Source organism: Dendrobates tinctorius, unplaced genomic scaffold (genome assembly GCF_039654945.1).
Source record: "Dendrobates tinctorius isolate UK_male_01 unplaced genomic scaffold, ASM3965494v1 ptg000257l, whole genome shotgun sequence".
Lineage (NCBI taxonomy): Eukaryota > Metazoa > Chordata > Amphibia > Anura > Dendrobatidae > Dendrobates > Dendrobates tinctorius.
In genome coordinates, this window is record NW_027361924.1 from 1,764,264 (window position 1) to 1,783,957 (window position 19,694).

The 19,694-nt window shown below is 48.6% G+C and overlaps 1 protein-coding gene across 1 annotated transcript in view; it reads right to left on the minus strand.

The window, feature by feature from the left end:
- Positions 1-2,974: 2,974 nt before the first annotated feature.
- Positions 2,975-19,694, minus strand: part of LOC141069114 (uncharacterized) — a 28,568-nt gene continuing 11,848 nt past the window's right edge. The window contains exons 16-20 of the mRNA XM_073558432.1: positions 7,927-8,037; positions 6,167-6,288; positions 5,967-6,089; positions 5,578-5,620; positions 2,975-4,804 (exon numbers count right to left, since the gene is read on the minus strand). Coding sequence (XP_073414533.1) covers positions 4,715-4,804; positions 5,578-5,620; positions 5,967-6,089; positions 6,167-6,288; positions 7,927-8,037 — 489 coding nt within the window. The 3' untranslated portion in view covers positions 2,975-4,714. The remainder of the gene's footprint in view (positions 4,805-5,577; positions 5,621-5,966; positions 6,090-6,166; positions 6,289-7,926; positions 8,038-19,694) is intronic.

The window sequence follows — 19,694 nt, forward strand, 5'->3', positions numbered from 1 at the left end:
GGAACACCCCACAAAACCTGCCGTATAGAGGGAACACCCCACCCCACAAGACCTGCCGCATAGAGGAAACACCCCACAATAATAATAATCTTTATTTTTGTATAGCGCTAACATATTCCGTAGCGCTTTACAGTTTTGCACACATTTTTCATCACTGTCCCCGATGGGGCTCACAATCTAAATTCCCTATCAGTATGTCTTTGGAGTGTGGGAGGAAACCGGAGTGCCCGGAGGAAACCCACGCAAACACGGGGAGAACATACAAACTCTTTCAGATGTTGTCCTTGGTGGGATTCGAACCCAGGACCCCAGCGCTGCAAGGCTTCAGCGCTAACCACTGAGCCACCGTGCTGCCCGTATAGAGGGAACACCCCACAAGACCTGCCGTATACCGGGAACACCCCACTAGACCCGCCATATACTGGGAACACCCCACAAGACCCGCCGTATACCGGGAACACCTCACTAGACCTGCCGTATACCGGAAACACCCCACTAGACCTGCCGTATACCGGAAACATCCCACAAGACCCGCCGCATACCGGGAACACCCCACAAGACCCGCCGTATACCGGGAACACCCCACTAGACCCGCCGAATACCGGGAACACCCCACTAGACCCGCCGAATACCGGGAACACCCCACTAGACCCGCCGAATACCGGGAACACCCCACTAGACCCGCCGAATACCGGGAACACCCCACTAGACCCGCCGTATACCGGGAACACCCAAGACCCGCCGTATACAGGGAACACCCAAGACCCGCCGTATACAGGGAACACCCCACAAGACCCGCCATATACCGGAAACATCCCACAAGACCCGCCGTATACCGGGAACACCCCACTAGACCCGCCGAATACCGGGAACACCCCACTAGACCCGCCGAATACGGGGAACACCCCACTAGACCTGCTGTATACAGGGAACACCCCACAAGACCTGGTGTGTACAGGGAACACCCCACAAGACCTGCCATATACTGGGAACATCCCATAAGACCCGTCGTATACCGGGAACATCCCACAAGACCCGTCGTATACCGGGAACATCCCACAAGACCCGTCGTATACCGGGAACACCCCACAAGACCTGCCATATACAGGGAACACCCCACAAGACCTGCCGTATACAGGGAACACCCCACAGGACCTGCCGTATACAGGGAACACCCCACAAGACCTGCCGTCTACCGGGAACACCCAACAAGACCTGACGTATACAGGGAACACCCCACAAGACCTGCCGTATACAGGGAACACCCCACAAGACCTGCCGTATACCGGGAACACCCCACTAGACCCGCCATATACTGGGAACACCCCACAAGACCCGCCGTATACCGGGAACACCTCACTAGACCTGCCGTATACCGGAAACACCCCACTAGACCTGCCGTATACCGGAAACATCCCACAAGACCCGCCGCATACCGGGAACACCCCACAAGACCCGCCGTATACCGGGAACACCCCACTAGACCCGCCGAATACCGGGAACACCCCACTAGACCCGCCGAATACCGGGAACACCCCACTAGACCCGCCGAATACCGGGAACACCCCACTAGACCCGCCGTATACCGGGAACACCCAAGACCCGCCGTATACAGGGAACACCCAAGACCCGCCGTATACAGGGAACACCCCACAAGACCCGCCATATACCGGAAACATCCCACAAGACCCGCCGTATACCGGGAACACCCCACTAGACCCGCCGAATACCGGGAACACCCCACTAGACCCGCCGAATACGGGGAACACCCCACTAGACCTGCTGTATACAGGGAACACCCCACAAGACCTGGTGTGTACAGGGAACACCCCACAAGACCTGCCATATACTGGGAACATCCCATAAGACCCGTCGTATACCGGGAACATCCCACAAGACCCGTCGTATACCGGGAACATCCCACAAGACCCGTCGTATACCGGGAACACCCCACAAGACCTGCCATATACAGGGAACACCCCACAAGACCTGCCGTATACAGGGAACACCCCACAGGACCTGCCGTATACAGGGAACACCCCACAAGACCTGCCGTCTACCGGGAACACCCAACAAGACCTGACGTATACAGGGAACACCCCACAAGACCTGCCGTATACAGGGAACACCCCACAAGACCTGCCATATACCGGGAACACCCCACAAGACCTGCCGTCTACCGGGAACACCCAACAAGACCTGACGTATACAGGGAACACCCCACAAGACCTGCCGTATACAGGGAACACCCCACAAGACCTGCCATATACCGGGAACACCCCACAAGACCTGCCGTCTACCGGGAACACCCAACAAGACCTGACGTATACAGGGAACACCCCACAAGACCCGCCATATACCGAGAACATCCCACAAGACCCGCCATATATCGGGAACACCCCACAAGACCCGCCGTATACCGGGAACATCCCACAAGACCTGCCGTATACCGGGAATATCCCACAAGACCCGCCGTATACCAGGAACATCCCACAAGACTCGCTATATACCGAGAACATCCCACAAGACCTGCCGTATACTGGGAACATCCCACAAGACCCGCCGTATACCGAGAACATCCCACAAGACCGCCATATACCGGGAACACCCCACAAGACCTGCCACATACCGGGAACATCCCACAAGACCTGCCGTATACCAGGAACATCCCACAAGACCCGCTATATACCGAGAACATCCCACAAGACCTGCCGTATACCGGGAACATCCCACAAGACCCGCCGTATACCGAGAACATCCCACAAGACCGCCGTATACCGGGAACACACCACAAGACCTGCCGTATACCGGGAACACCCCAAAAGATTTGTTTTTTTTTGGTAACGCTCTGCTCCAGTCGTCTGGACATCACTAATTGCCCTGCTCAGTTGCCCATTTCCAACACATCCCCTGTATGCCGTGACTGATCACACACGTCGCCCCTGATGGGCACCACCGTTACCAGATAATCAGGTTTTCTTTAAACTCAGCTTTATTTATACAGATGTAAACATACATAATATATAATGATATATACAATAAAAGACAGATGGGCAAAACGGACACCTCGGCACGACAAGAAAATGGTGGGAGACTACGGACACCTGACGCTGAAGAGGGAAGGAAACTGCCGGTCTGTGCCTGGCAGCTGCGATCTCTACACCTCGGGGCATCTTTTCTAGCTACATCTTTGTACTCCAGTCACATGCAGAGCTGCATGCAAAATTGAGAGCTTTTTCTAGACCCAATCTTGAACATACAAGTCCTCGTGTATGACGTCGACACCTCAGGAGTAAACCCTAAATACTGTTGCTGAACCAGCAGCAAATGTGAGGTCAGAAGTACAAAAGAAGTACAAAAATTATTTTTTGAATTCCACATTTGGCTGTGATTAGAGTAGAGAAGTGAACCAAACACTGAAGCGTATAACTATACTGTGAAGTGGTATCTAAAGTGTAGTGACCCCCGTATAACGTGCCCCACTGCTATTCTTCCGACCCTTGTCGGCCATGCCCTCTCGTGTCGCAGATGGTGGCATAGGTGACCGACACCGCCGACGTCTCTTAAGTAGTAATGGTCTCCATTGATCGTCATACTACAGACCCTTCGGGGTCTCCTGCTGCACTTCTCTTGTGATGCGACGACCTCCGGGGTTGGCCAAGAATTTGCCGCAGTCATAAAAGGGCGCTCTGACCACGGGTGATCCCTCCACAGACGACAAAAATGGACGTTCACATCTCATTAACTTCACACTTATGAGGACGGGAATGGATATCGGGGCGAAGAGGGCAAAAAAGTTAACAAGTGCTAATGGGGAGTGCTGGCAAAAATGGAGAAGTTAACATTCTCCTGACCGGTGTGCATTTCCCTGGGTAAGTACAGCCGTCCCTCTGTTACACCTCCTGACAATGAATTCATTTTCTCATCATGCCTTATGGGTGTGTAGCGGCACGCATAATTGATGATGGCAGCTCTGATTGGACTGACTGGTGGTACACGTCCTTTAGACAAAAAGAAAGTTAACACCCAGTTGTCAACGCAGTCCCATTAGAGAAGAGCAAAAAGTTTTGCAGGACTCTTGTTACTAGTCCATGGCTGCTGAACTGGAGCCCTGCAAACCTCCTCCTGCCAGAAGTGAAGCCGCAGATGCTGGCGAGCAGTAGGAGGTTCATAGTGGTCTGGTCTGGCAGTCACGGGACCAGAATCCTACCTTTCCAGGAGGAGCTACAGAGGCTCCAGAATGGGAAGCAATGATTACACAGAGGGCCGGGGATGATCCTCATTAAAAGGGGTCACTAAAGTTCAGACAGAGCGGAGAAGCGATGATAGAAGTCATTCAGGTTTCCGACAGGAGGAGATCACGTCGCACAACATCAGACAGGATGGCAGTAATAAAATATGTAAAATAAAAGGGCAAGCGCTTAATGCTGACACCACCTGCCGGCCGTGACTGAGTGCCAGCTCCCGCGCCTGCCAGAGACACACTTACATAAATGAATGTTACCGAGACTTATGAGATCAGCCTGTGATTATGGATCGCACACATCTAGCATCCATGATGGAACTCAGCGTGAGAATTAGATGGCAGCGACTATGGGGAGAAGGAAGAACAAAACGCCACCGACTGATAAATGTGCAAACATCAGGCGACATTTTACTGTAGAGCTGCATACAGAGATCCCCCTCCATCCCCACAGGGGGCGCCGGCGGGGTGTTAGGATCTGGTTATCAATCTTCTGATATTTGCAACCAGCCTTGTATGTTCTCCTTGGCTGATACTAAAATTGTGTGAGACGGGGAGAACCTGTGAGGAGAAAAGAGTCAGTGTAAACCAGAGAGAATATTGGATGAGGAGATATGATGTGTTCAGGGGGATGTAAACATATCTGTACTAGACTGTCCGTTATATACAGGAAACTAACAAACGCTAAAGTCATACTGTGTTATACTCCAGAGCTGCACTCGCTATTCTGCTGGTGCAGACACCGTGTACATACATTACATTACTGATCCTGAGTTACATCCTGTATTATACTCCAGAGCTGCACTCACTATTCTGCTGGTGCAGTCACTGTGTACATACATTACATTACTGATCCTGAGTTACCTCCTGTATGACACCCCAGAGCTGCACTCACTATTCTGCTGGTGCAGTCACTGTGTACATACATTACATTACTGATCCTGAGTTACATCCATTATTATACCCCAGATCTGCACTCACTATTCTGCTGGTGCAGTCACTGTGTACATACATTACATTACTGATCCTGAGTTACATCCTGTATTATACCCCAGAGCAGCACTCACTATTCTGCTGGTGCAGTCACTGTGTACATACATTACATTACTGATCCTCAGTTACATCATGTATTATACTCCAGAGCAGCACTCACTATTCTGCTGGTGCAGTCACTGTGTACATACATTACTGATCCTCAGTTACATCCTGTATTATACTCCAGAGCTGCACTCACTATTCTGCTGGTGGAATCACCAGCTGCACTCACTGTCCCTATGGCAGTCCTATGTGATACATCAGCGCCCTCTGCTGGATCAGGACGTTCATTTCCTTACCTTCATCTCCAGGCAGTTGCCGAGAGTTCCTGACCATGGAATACTGAAATAATAAGAAATGTCCATTAGATTCGGTTGCTGTTGTTCTTCCGCTCATTTCCCCCTTACCACATAACACCCCTCACTAAATCTTTTAAAAGCATAGCGTGAGTGCCCCCTAGAGGCAGCTCGTGTTATCATAGTGAGCACTTACTAGGAGCTGAGAATATTACCCCCATCTCTACCTCTATTCGGTGGTCTCTGCTGTCGACCATTGATGATCCGCTCTTACTACCTATGTGAAAATCTGCCTTTTCCTTCACCAGACCGTCCCTTTAAGGCCTCGCGATGGCGGCACATTGCGGCTGCTCATTTTATACTTAGCCTAGATAGATAAGTGAAGGACTTACTGCGCCATGTTCTTCAAGATGAAATCTATGAAACAAAAGCCGACAGATCGCAAGCCCTCGCTGGGGTGTAGGAGAAACACGGGCACAAGGTGCGACACGTAATTAGGTCCCCGGTTTATTAATCTGATAGAAATGGAAGAGGAAGATGTTCAGAACATGAAAATAAAATAAAAAAAACAAAACAATAACGGTGGACTTACAGATCTAATATTCGTTGCTCCTCCTCGTGCAGCTCTCTGTTCACACAGGACACAAACTGATACAGCAGATCCGACATTGAGCTGATCCCCTCGATCAGGAGCGACAGCGCCCAGTGATTCAGCTGTTGCAGCAAATAACCAAGAACTCAAGGTTTAGCCATCAGTTCGCACACGAGTTAGCGACGCACGCTCCTGCTTCTCCCATCCCACACGAGGTAAAGCTGACGTTGTTGCACATACCGCTCCGATATGTCCATATTTAACCAGTTCCTGACCAGGAACATTTTACGATTTTTACGCATATTTATTTTTTTATTCATGTCACACACTCTGTCCCTCCTCCCCCCATGAGGTCATAAAAGATTTTTAGGGACCATTTCGACAATACTTTTTTCTTTTTTTTCCCTAATCCGATTTCCCCTGTAACTGAGGCTTGCTTATTAGCCCCAGTTTCAGGGTAAATTCAGCCTCCTGGCTGCCAATCAGAGATGTCTGCGTCTTCTAGGTCCGAGCACTTCCAGCTCTCTCCTTCCCATGTGGTTGCTGGGTCTGGAGGAGGAAGCGGCGTTCAAATTTCCCATTCTGTGCACACAGCGCTTGTGCAGCGATTAGGAAGGCAGCGACCATAATTAACCATCTCTGCCTTCTCTATGTGGAGTCTGGCCGTGTCTGACAGCCGCCTCCCGCAGAAGCTAGAGTATACAGTGATGATAATTCTTTCATCTAATCTGTCTAATTTGTTAAGTTTTTTTTCGCAATCATGATGTGGGCGTCTTTAAATATCACGTGTGAATATTTAATAAACTACGGTATAACTTTTCTGGCAACTGGTGAGCGCACCGTTTAGTTTGGCCTTTTCTACTATTGGTGTAGCCCCCTATTCTCATTCTTCTGGTCTACATATAGGTTTCAAATAGGTCTAATACGTCAAGGAAAATGTCCCAATTCTCATGCTGTGTAACTTGTGAACCGCTCTTTGTAAGTGGATGGTTCCTCTATCATTTGGCCAGCACTATAGGTACTGGAACTCTCTTTCTGGCATGATCCTGCCATTTTCTAATGGCTTGCCAACACTGAACAGAAAACCCATCTTCTCTCTTATGCCGGACAAAATCAGCCCTGCCCCCCACTTCCTGTAACGAGAACCCCCCAGCACTTCCTGTAATGAGCAAAGCCCTTCCCACTTCCTGCAAAACGATAAAAGCCCCACCCCACTTCCTGTAACGCAGCAAAGCTCCGCCCCCAGAGGGTACACAGGTGGGAAACAACTCGCAGACAGCACGTTGGAGAGTATTTAGGGGATCTGAAATATTTTGGGAGAAAAAAAAAAAAGTACTTTGTATATTTTGCTCGTCATTACACTGGCCACCAGATGAGACGGACTGAAATGACAGATCATTTAAATGGAATTTCAACACCGGATACATCACCTTTTTTCCTTTTAGTTTAGGCAAAATTCCAATATCGGATGACACTAATAAAAGTCACTTTAAATAAGAGCTTTGTGCTTCGATATAATAATAATTTGGAGCCGGTCCCCCCTTTAACGCCCAGCTGCAATAGCATGCCGTTGTCGCGCTCGGTCTCCCAGGTTTCCTTACACAATGGAAGCCTCAGTCTCTGCTTCGAGTGCATAGGACTGCTAGAGAGATGTCCCCTGGAAATGGGCTAAGGTGGCAGGTTACAGGGGACGCGGCACAGGTGATAGGGGCTTCTTGTCCTGCTTATTTCACAGTTACTAATAAAGGTGCAATCTTTACCCCAAATGCTGCAATCAGCTCCAGCATGCCTTTCAGAGGTGGCATGGTGGCCATCATGTACCGGACGACTGCTTGAACGATGAGGATCAGCTCTGCCGTGTTGTGAAACGCCTGTAATGGGGGGGGGGGGGGGGGGGAGGGGGACAAAAAAAGGAGATTTTTGTGTACTCACCATAAAATCTTCCTCTTAGCCTCTAATTGGGGGACACAGAACCATGGGTGTTATTGCTGCTGTCCACTAGGAGGCGACACTATGCATAATCTGAAAAAGATTAACTTTGGCTCCTCCTCTGCAGTATACACCCCTGGATGGCGTCAGCCTTCTCCAGTTTTGTGCAAAAGCATTAGGAGGAACATAACAAAAATAACATAACCATGCCTGTAAGAAGGCCACTATGTACGAGCTCAAAGAACAATATGAGAACTCAACCGTAACAACGGCCCGTAAGGGCAACTGGGTGGGAGCTGTGTCCCTCAATTAGAGGCTAAGAGAAAGAGATTTTACGGTGAGTACACAAAAATCTCCTTTACTCTGTCGCCTCATTGGGGGACACAGAACCATGGGACGTCCCAAAGCAGTCCCTGGGTGGGAAGCAATGGACGAATATTGTGCTGACAGGTCCCTAAACTTGGGGCATTGCCGCCTGCAGAACCCGTCTACCCAGGCTCGCGTCCGCAGAGGACTGGGTATGAACTTTGTAGTGTTTCGTAAACGTGTGTCGGCTAGTCCAGGTGGCCGCCTTACACACTTGATGTGCCGAAGCCTAGTGCCGAATGGCCCAGGAGGTCCCTACCGCCCGCGTAGAACGTGCCGTGATACCGGCCGGAAGAGGAGAGTTGTTAAGGCGGTAAGCCTCTTGTATGGTGGACTTAATCCACCTAGTAAGGGTAGCTTTGGAAGCCGGCAGAAGGAAAAGGGAATCAGACTTCAGGAAGGGTGCAGTCCTAGACACGTATATACGCAAAGCCCTGATGAGGTCAAGCGTATGCAGAGCCTTCTCCACTCTATGAACCGGAACCGGGCAAAGGGATGGCAGTGAAATTTCCTCATTGAGGTGGAAGTTGGACACAACCTTCGGAAGGAAGGATGGAACCGTACGGAGAACCACCTTGTCCTGGTGAAAGGCCAGGAAGGGCCATCTGCAGGAGAGTGCCGACAGTTCAGACACCCTTGCGTAGCGAGGTGATTGCCACCAGAAAGACCACCTTCTGTGAAAGAAGGCGGAGTGGGACTTCCTTAAGGGGTTCGAAAGGTGGTGCCTGCAATACTGTCAGGACCAGGTTGAGGTCCCACGTCTCCAGTGGACATCTGTAGGGGGGAACCAATCGGGAGACCCCCTGGAGAAAAGTCCTCACTTGTGGCTTGTCAGCAATGCGTCTCTGAAAAAGCACTGAGAGCGCTGACACCTGGCTCTTAAGCGAACCCAGGGATAGCCTGGCGTCCAGGCCCGATTGAAGAAAACCAAGAACTTTTGGGAGGGAATAAGGGAGTGGGATCTGGCCGCAGGATTCGCACCAGTTAAAGAAAGCTCTCCAGGTACGGTAATAGATCTTGGCGGAGGCTGGCTTCTGTGCCCTGATCATAGTTCTAATGACATCTGGTGAGAGCCCTGCCTGGTTTAGAACCCAGGTCTCAAGGGCCACGCCATCAAATTGAGGGCCCCTGAGTTCTGGTGGAAGATCGGGACGGTCGGGGAGACGCCAGGGTGCGTCTGCTGTAAGTTGTATGACATCGGCGTACCATGTACGTCTGGGCCAGTCTGGCGCGATCAGGATGGTTGGAACTCCCTCTTGTTTGATCTTCCTCACGACTCTGGATATCAGGGGGAGAGGTGGAAAAATGTACAGAAGCTGGAACTGGGTCCAGTCCTGAATCAGGGCATCTGTTCCGAGCGACCGCGGATCGCGTGTCCTGGCCATGAATTTGGGGACTTTTGCATTGAGATGGGATGCCATTAGGTCCACGTCCGGGGTCCCCCAGCGATGGCAGATCTGGTGAAAAATTTTGGGATGGAGAGACCACTCCCCCAAGTCCATTCCTTGTCTGCTGAGAAAGTCGGCTTCTCAGTTGTCCACACCCGGAATGTGGACCGCAGAGAGTACCGACCTCGTGTCTTCCGCCCAGTGGAGGATATGTGCCACTTCTCTCATCGCCTGGGTACTGCGGGTCCCGCCTTGGTGATTCACATATGCCACCGCCGTGGCATTGTCCGACTGTACTCTGATATGACAGGCTGTCAGTAATTGACGAAAAGCTCTCAGTGCCAGGAAGATGGCCTGAATTTCCAGGATGTTGATGGCCATGTTCGCTTCCACTGGTGACCACTTGCCCTGTGCCTTGTGATGTAGGTACACAGCACCCCAACCTGTCAGGCTCGCGTCGGTGGTCAGGACCTTCCATTGACCTGAGAGAAAGGATTTTCCCGTTGCAAGTGAGGGAGGCTTGAGCCACCAATGTAGGGACCTCCTGGTTGCCGATGTTAGCCGGAACTCCCTGTCGAGGGAGAAAGGATTCCTGTCCCAGGACTTGAGGATGGCTAGTTGAAGAGGCCTGAGGTGAAACTGGGCAAATGGTACCGCCTCCATTGCTGCTGCCATCCTGCCGAGTACTCTCATGGCAAACCGGAGAGATCGGAGGGAATTGCGGAGGAGTATGCGGACTCCTAGATGGAGAGCCAGTGCTTCGTCCCTGGGAAGGAGCACCAGACCTCTGGAGGTGTCGAATAACATCCCCAGGAAGGTCAGAGACTGACTCGGGGTAGTTGATGACTTTTGTAAGTTGACTAACCAGCCCGGGCGACCCAGAGTGTCAATAGTGATTGAGACGCTGACCTCGCAATCCTTGAAGGTGGAAGCCTTGATGAGGTCGTCCAGGTATGGAACGACTACTATGCCTCTGGAGTATAGAACGTCCATGGTGGCTGCCATGATCTTGGTAAACGTTCTGGGAGCCGTGGCGAGTCCGAACGGGAGAGCCACGAACTGGTAGTGATCCTGGTTGATTGCGAATCTGAGAAATCTCTGATGGGCGGGAGCAATCGGTATATGCAGGTATGCGTCTTGTATGTCTATGGAGGCGAGATATTCTCCCTTCTCCATGGACGCAATGATTGACCGAAGGGACTCCATGCGAAAATGACGAACCCGAACATACTTGTTGAGTTGTTTTAGGTCTAGTATGGGCCGAACGCTGCCTCCCTTCTTGGGGACTACGAATAGATTGGAGTAAAACCCTCAGAAGCACTCTTCTGCAGGAACCGGTACTATGACTCCTGCCTGAAGGAGGGAGGAAACGGCTTGATGGAAGGGACGAGCCTTGTCTGGTGGTTTTGGGGGAACAGAGAGGAAGAACCGGTTCGGTGGGCTGGAAGTGAACTCGATCTTGTATCCGGAAGACACTATTTCCTTGACCCACCTGTCTTCTGTAATAGGCAGCCAGACCTGCTGAAAGAGTAGCAGTCGTCTGCCTACTGGTGGGGTGTCTTCCGGAATTCGTGAGTCATGATGAGGAGAAAGTCTGAGGTTTCCCTCCTTTGAGCTTTGCCTGGCCTGCTTTCGACTGCCAGGTCCTGTCCGGCCTCTGCGCCGCTCGAGGGTTGTCCCTGCGTGGAGAGCGGTTACTGTTGTGAACTCATTTTCTGCTCCACCAGTTGAGAGTTCTCCTTCCGTTCTCCCTCTGGTGGTGACAGGAGGTAGTGATCTTCCACCTGATGAGGAGGATAACGATTGGATCTCTGGAGTATCAGACTGGATATAAGACAGCCGACGCCCTATCCTGGTGCTGGTGATTCAGTCTGCTTCTCAGGTCTTGGACTTCAGCTCTGTTCCAGTCTTCTCAAGTTAAGTTTGTTTTTGCTATTTTTCACACTTGCTCTTGTTGGTCAATTCATTTTTTTGTGGTCAGCCAGCCCCTGCTGGGGTTGTGCTGAATTTCCACTCCTATTTATCTGTATTTGCCTTTTGGTCTCTTATTAGATTGGCCTCTTTCTCAGAATATTTCAGAGTGCTGATATAGTGGGAGAAGTCTAGTAACTTCAGGGTTAATTTTGCTATCAAAAGTGTTGGACATTATTTTGGTAGGGTTTTTGGCAGATTGCAGACAGTGTCTTTCCTTTCCTGTCCTTTCTAGTTAGTCGGGCCCCATCGTTTGCTCAGCCTATTTTTCTGCCTTTGTTTGTGTTTTCATCTTGTTTCACCGTCAATACATGTGGGGGGCTCTTTCCTTTGGGGTCTGCTCTGGGGCAGTTAGTTTTCCTCTTTTCCTGCTTTAGGCTTATGTAGCTCTCCGGTTGTGACGAGGCGTCTAGGATCATCATAGGTACGCTCCACGACTGCTGCTAGTTGTGTGGTAAGATCAGGGATCTGCAATCTGCATAGTTACCAACCTCTCTGGTTTTCTGAGACTTGGCTTGTGTTGTTTTTTCCTCCTTGATGACCCATTCATAACAGAATCACCAGCCATACCACAGATTCTAGGGTACTCAAAAGCAGGAGAAAATTGTTTAATAAGGAAAAAAAAAAGTGTCGGATTTTTGTTTTTAATTATATTTTTTCCTCTTTTTCTCTGGGGCCGTAGGAGGATTTTTTTTTCCTCTCCTAATGGAGATTAATCAACTGTCTGATCGTGTGGAGCAACTTGCTGCTGAAGTACAGGGAATTTACAACTATCTCATTCAGTCACATGCTGCTGAACCCAAGATTCCTACTCCTGATGTGTTTTCTGGGGATCGGTCTAAATTTATGAATTTTAAGAATAATTGTAAATTATTTCTTGCCTTGAAGCCCAACTCATCGGGGAGCTCTGTGCAGCAGGTTAAAATTGTCATCTCCTTGCTGCGCGGCGATCCCCAGGATTGGGCTTTTTCTCTGACACCTGAAAATCCTATTCTGACTAATGTGGATGCATTTTTTCAGGTCTTGTGGTTGTTGTATGATGAACCTAATGCTGCTGATCAAGCTGAGAGAACTCTGTTGGCATTAGACCAGGGTCAGGATCCTGCGGAGTCGTACTGTCAAAAATTCCGAAAGTGGGCGGTCCTTACTACATGGAATGATAGTGCATTGGCAGCTCTCTTTCGGAAATGTTTATCAGACACTGTAAAAGATGCTATGGTGGGCTTTCCTGTTCCCTCTGGATGGCTCTGTGTCATTAGCCATTCAAGTTGATCGGCGTTTACGTGAACGTAAAACTACATGGGAGGCGCTGCCACCTTTTGAACAAATGTCTGAACCTATGCAATGTGATGGGGTTTTGTCTAGGGCGCAACGTCAGGAGTTTAGAAGGCGTAATAAGCTGTGTTTTTTCTGTGGAGACGCCTCTCATACTATTTCTGTCTGCCCTAAACGAGAGAAACGTTTTGCACACACATTTGCTGTGGGCAGGATACAATCTAAGTTTCTTTTGGCAATTACTCTGATCTGCTCCTTATCCACGTTTTCCACTAAGGCTTTTGTGGATTCAGGAGCAGCTCTGAATCTGATGGATTTGGACTTTGCTAAACGCTGTGCTTTGTCCATGACGCCTCTGCGGACGCCTATTCCTTTGAGGGGTATTGATGCCACTCCTTTGGCGGAGAATAAACCTCAGTATTGGACCCAGGTGGTAATGCGAGTTGCCCCAGACCACCAAGAAAATTGTAAATTTTTGGTGCTGCATAATTTGCATGATACTATTGTTCTGGGTTTCCCCTGGTTGCAAACTCATAACCCAGTTTTGGATTGGAAATCTGGGTCTGTGGTGAGTTGGGGTTGTCGGTGTGTTCTTAGGGACGCTCCTGTTTTCTCCACCTTTCCTCAGTCTCATGATATTCCTGATTATCTGGCTGATTTCTCTGATGTATTTAGTGAGAGTAAGTCTGCGTCTTTGCCTCCTCATAGGAGTTATGACTGTGCAATTGAGTTGATGCCTGGGTGTAAATTTCCCAAGGGTCGGCTTTTCAACTTATCAGTACCCGAACATGATGCTATGCGATCCTATATTAAGGAGTCGTTGGAGAAGGGTCATATTAGACCATCCTCGTCACCTTTAGGCGCTGTTTTTTTTTTGTGGCCAAGAAAGATGGTTCATTAAGACCGTGTATTGATTATCGTTCCCTTAACAAAATGACGGTTAAATATCAGTACCCTTTACCTCTGATGTCTGATTTATTCTCCTGAGTTATGAGTGCCTGCTGGTTTACTAAGCTTGACCTCAGGGGGGTGTATAATCTTATTCGCATCAAGCAAGAGGATGAATGGAAGACTGCGTTTAATACTCCGGAGGGTCATTTTGAGTACCTGGTGATGCCTTTTGGGCTCTCTAATGCCCCTTCTGCCTTCCAGTCCTTTATGAATGATATTTTCCGAGACTTTGTGGATAAGTTTTTGATCATCTATCTGGAGGATATTTTGATCTTTTCCAGTGATTGGGATTCCCATGTGGAACATGTCCGGACTGTGTTCCGGATTTTGAGGGAGAATTCCCTGTTTGTTAAGGGATCGAAATGCCTCTTTGGTGTACAGAGGATTTCATTTTTGGGATTTATCTTATCTCCATCGACTATTGAAAAGGACCCGGCCAAGGTACAGGCCATTTATGATTGGGTTCAGCCCACTTCTTTGAAGGCCCTCCAGAAGTTTTTGGGTTTTGCTAATTTCTATCGTAAATTTATAGGTAATTTTTCTAGTATTGTCAAACCACAGACTGATCTGACCAAGAAGGGAGCTGATGTGCTGAACTGGCCTCCTGGGGCTGTCTCAGCATTTCAGGAGCTTAAGCGGAGATTTACTTTAGCTCCAGTTTTACGGCAACCTGATGTCTCACTTCCATTTCAAGTGGAGGTAGAGGCTTCTGAGATTGGTGCAGGAGCTGTTTTGTCCCAAAAAGACCCTGTGACTTCTAAGATGAATCCCTGTGCCTTCTTTTCTCGAAAGTTTTCCCCATCTGAACGCAACTATGATGTGGGAAATCGGGAACTGTTGGCCATGAAATGGGCATTTGAGGAGTGGAGACATTGGTTGGAGGGAGCTAGACATCAAGTTGTGGTCCTCACCGATCACAAGAATCTGATTTATCTGGAGTCGGCCAAACGCTTGAATCCTAGACAGGCTAGATGGGCCTTGTTTTTCACGCGTTTTAATTTTGTGGTCTCTTATCTTCCGGGCACTAAGAATGTTAAGGCAGACGCCCTTTCTAGGAGTTTCTTTGCTGATTCTCTTAATGTGACCGAGCCTACTACTATCCTAGGTGAGGGGGTAGTTCTTTCTGCCATTTCGCCCGATTTGAGATGCGCCATGGAGGAATTTCAGGAGGCTAGGCCTGAGCGTTGCCCTATGGGAAGATTGTATGTTCCTGACCAGTGGAGGAAGAGTGTGATGTCTGAAATTCATTGCTCCGCATTGGCTGGTCATCCAGGTATTTTTGGTACCAGAGATTTGGTGAGTCGGTTGTTTTGGTGGCCTGCCTTGCCTCGTGATGTCAGGAATTTTGTACAGTACTGTGGAACTTGTTCTCGGTCTAAACCCTGTTCTCGTTCTAGTGGGTTGTTGATGCCCCTGCCGGTGCCCAAGAGGCCATGGACCCATATCTCAATGGATTTTATTTCTTTTCTTCCTGTCTCTCAGAGAATGACTTATCTGGGTGATTTGTGATAGATTTTCGAAGATGGTCCATCTTGTACCACTCCCAAAGTTGCCATCTTCTGCTGAGTTGGTACCCTTGTTTTACAACAGGTGGTTCGGTTACACGGGATTCCTGAGGACATTGTGTCCGATAGAGGGGTCCAGTTTGTTTCCAGATTCTGGAAAGCCTTTTGTTCCAATCTGGGAATTCAGTTATCCTTCTCCTCCGCGTTTCATCCCCAGACCAATGGGCAGACTGAGAGAACAAACCAGACCCTGGAGTCTTATTTAAGATGTTTTATATCTGCTGATCAGGATGATTGGGTCTCATTTTTGCCCTTGGCCGAATTTGCGCTGAAAAATAGAGCTAGTTCTGCCACTTTGATGTCACCCTTTTTCTATAATTTTGGGTTCCATCCTCGAATCTCTTCAGGGCAAGTGGAATCTTCGTCCTGCCCAGGTGTGGACACTGTGGTTGTGAGAATGCAGCAGATATGGGACCAAGTGGTGGATAAGTTGTCACTCTCTCAGGAAAAGGCCCAGAGTTTTTCCAAGATTTATTGGATCTTATAAGATTTTGGAGATTCTTAATCCTGTTTCTTTTCGACTGGCTCTTCCAGTTACGTTCAAAATCCATAACGTATTTCACAAGTCACTGTTGAAGAGGTTTGTTGAGCCAGTAGCTCCTGTGGCGGCACCTCCTGACCCTGTAATGGTTAAAGGCAATGTGAGATATGAGGTAGAGAAAATATTGGATTCTCGTTTGGTTAGACAAAGACTCCAGTATTTGGTTAAGTGGAAGGGTTATGGCCAGGAGGATAATTCTTGGGTCTCTGCCTCTGATATTCATGCCAATAAATTGGTTCGTGCTTTTCACCGGGCCCATCCTGATCAGTCGGGTGGCATGGATGAGGGTTCAGTGACCCCTTCTCAGGGGGGGGGTACTGTTGTGAACTCATTTTCTGCTCCACCAGTTGAGTGTTCTCCTTCCGTTCTCCCTCTGGTGGTGACAGGAGGTAGTGAGGATGGTTTAATTGGTAGTGATCTGCCACCTGATGAGGAGGATAACGATTGGATCTCTGGAGTATCAGACTGGATATAAGACAGCCGACGCCCTATCCTGGTGCTGGTGATTCAGTCTGCTTCTCAGGTCTTGGACTTCAGCTCTGTTCCAGTCTTCTCAAGTTAAGTTTGTTTTTGCTATTGTTCACACTTGCTCTTGTTGGTCAATTCAGTTTTTTGTGGTCAGCCAGCCCCTGCTGGGGTTGTGCTGAATTTCCAATCCTATTTATCTGTATTTGCCTTTTGGTTCCTTATTAGATTGGCCTCTTTTTGCTCTGTCTCAGAATATTTCAGAGTGCTGATATAGTGGGAGAAGTCTAGTAACTTCAGGGTTAATTTTGCTATCAAAAGTGTTGGACATTATTTTGGTAGGGTTTTTGGCAGATTGCAGACAGTGTCTTTCCTTTCCTGTCCTTTCTAGTTAGTCGGGCCCCATCGTTTGCTCAGCCTATTTTTCTGCCTTTGTTTGTGTTTTCATCTTGTTTCACCGTCAATACATGTGGGGGGCTGTCTTTCCTTTGGGGTCTGCTCTGGGGCAGTTAGTTTTCCTCTTTTCCTGCTTTAGGCTTATGTAGCTCTCCGGTTGTGACGAGGCGCCTAGGATCATCGTAGGTACGCTCCACGACTGCTGCTAGTTGTGTGGTAAGATCAGGGATCTGTAATCTGCATAGTTACCAACCTCTCTGGTTTTCTGAGACTTGGCTTGTGTTGTTTTTTCCTCCTCGGTGACCCATTCATAACAGGTTACGATTTTGTGCTGGGCACGAGACGGACCAGCCTGAAGAATTCCGAAAGGATCAGAATCGAGTTTGGTTACGCCTTTTGAACGTGCGTTTAGGTTTTAGTTTAGCTATGTAAAAACGCGCCCTTTCTGCCTCGATCCGCCCCTTCTATGACACTGTAGAGTGTCATATTCGTCATCCGGGGGCGGAGAGAAGGCGGCAGCTTCAGCTATGCCGAAGCTGCGGTCTAAATTAGAAGCCTGATGCCCGGAAGGGCTCCAGGCCGGCGCGGATGTCCCGGAGGGGGTCGGATCTGAACCACACCCCTCCGGATTGAGAGGCAGGATAGCGGTGGGGCTACCAGCAGTAACGGGGCCATGTGAGGGGTCCCCCCTGAGGCGCTATGGAGCTGATGCTGCCGCAGAGACAGGGGCACAGGGAGCCCTGTCTCTGTATGTGCCATGTCTGCCTGCACTCTCCCCCGGCCACAACAGGAGCCCACAGCAGGGCTGGGGTCCCTGGCTGTTTAAGCTGCAGAATGCTGCTGATGCCTTGTACAGACCCTACCTGAGGCGTCTCAACCTAATGCCCCCAGAGGGGGATTAGGGAGGGTGCGTCTGTCACCATCAGGGGTCTTCATCCTCGCCTCGACCTCAACCCAGACCCCAAAGGGATTGGGGAAGGAGGGGGGTCTCGACTTCGAACCAGTACCCGAGGGACTGGGGAAGGAGCGACATGGGGAATAGCCATCTCAACTTCAACCGGGCACCCCATAATAGGGGGCCGAGGAAGGAGCCATGCAGGGAGTCTCGCTGGAGACCCACTTTTCTTCATCTGTAATCCGTCGGAAAAAAATAAAATCTTTAGGTGTGCCTCCTTGCCTACACTAAGCAAAAACTGAAGAAGGCTGACGCTGTCCAGGGGTGTATACTGCAGAGGAGGAGCCAAAGTTAATCTTTTTCAGATTATGCATAGTGTCGCCTACTAGTGGACAACAGCATAACACCCATGGTTCTGTGTCCCCAATGAGGCGACAGAGTAAAATGCATTGCTACTATAGTCCTGAAAAATACACTGGACATACTGTATATAGTTAGGACTGTAGTGAACTTATACGTAGGGGGTTTTAATCCTTCCCAGGAGGGACATTTCACAGCTCACATACACAGCAGCCTGCAAAGCGATCAGATGCTTCAGGTTCAAATTCACTATGGGAAATAAATAAAAGGGGTAAAAAAAAAAAGTTTTGTATTTTTTTAAAAAAAGCAACCGTCAAAAACGATTTGGTTAAAAAAAAAAAAAAAAAGCAACTGTAAAAAACGATTATTTGATATCACCACATGCGTAAAAAAAAAAAAAATGGGTGAAGGGTAAAAAAAAAAAAAAAATTTAAAACAATGCAGTGCCAGAATTGTATTTTGCTTTTTTTTTTTCCGCTCACAGCACCACCCTAAAAAAAAAATTGGAATAATTTAACTATAAAATTGAACGTAACTTAAATTGGTGTCATTAAAACCACAGCTCGCCACATAACGAACCCTCACAGCTCCATGGCCGGAATAACAAAAGATTGTACAGATTTTGGGAAACGGACACACAAACTGATATATTGAAGAAAAAAAAACTAAAAAAATGAAAAGATAAATACACATTATGCATATACTATATACAGTGGGGAAAAAAAGTATTTAGTCAGTCAGCAATAGTGCAAATTCCACCACTTAAAAAGATGAGAGGCGTCTGTAATTTACATCATAGGTAGACCTCAACTATGGGAGACAAACTGAGAAAAAAAAATCCAGAAAATCACATTGTCTGTTTTTTTTTCATTTTATTTGCATATTATGGTGGAAAATAAGTATTTGGTCAGAAACAAGCAATCAAGATTTCTGGCTCTCACAGACCTGTAACTTCTTCTTTAAGAGTCTCCTCTTTCCTCCACTCATTACCTGTAGTAATGGCACCTGTTTAAACTTGTTATCAGTATAAAAAGACACCTGTGCACACCCTCAAACAGTCTGACTCCAAACTCCACTATGGTGAAGACCAAAGAGCTGTCAAAGGACACCAGAAACAAAATTGTAGCCCTGCACCAGGCTGGGAAGACTGAATCTGCAATAGACAACCAGCTTGGAGTGAAGAAATCAACTGTGGGAGCAATAATTAGAAAATGGAAGACCTACAAGACCACTGATAATCTCCCTCGATCTGGTGCTCCACGCAAAATCCCACCCCGTGGGGTCAGAATGATCACAAGAACGGTGAGCAAAAATCCCTGAACCACGCGGGGGGACCTAGTGAATGAACTGCAGAGAGCTGGGACCAATGTAACAAGGCCTACCATAAGTAACACACTACGCCACCATGGACTCAGATCCTGCAGTG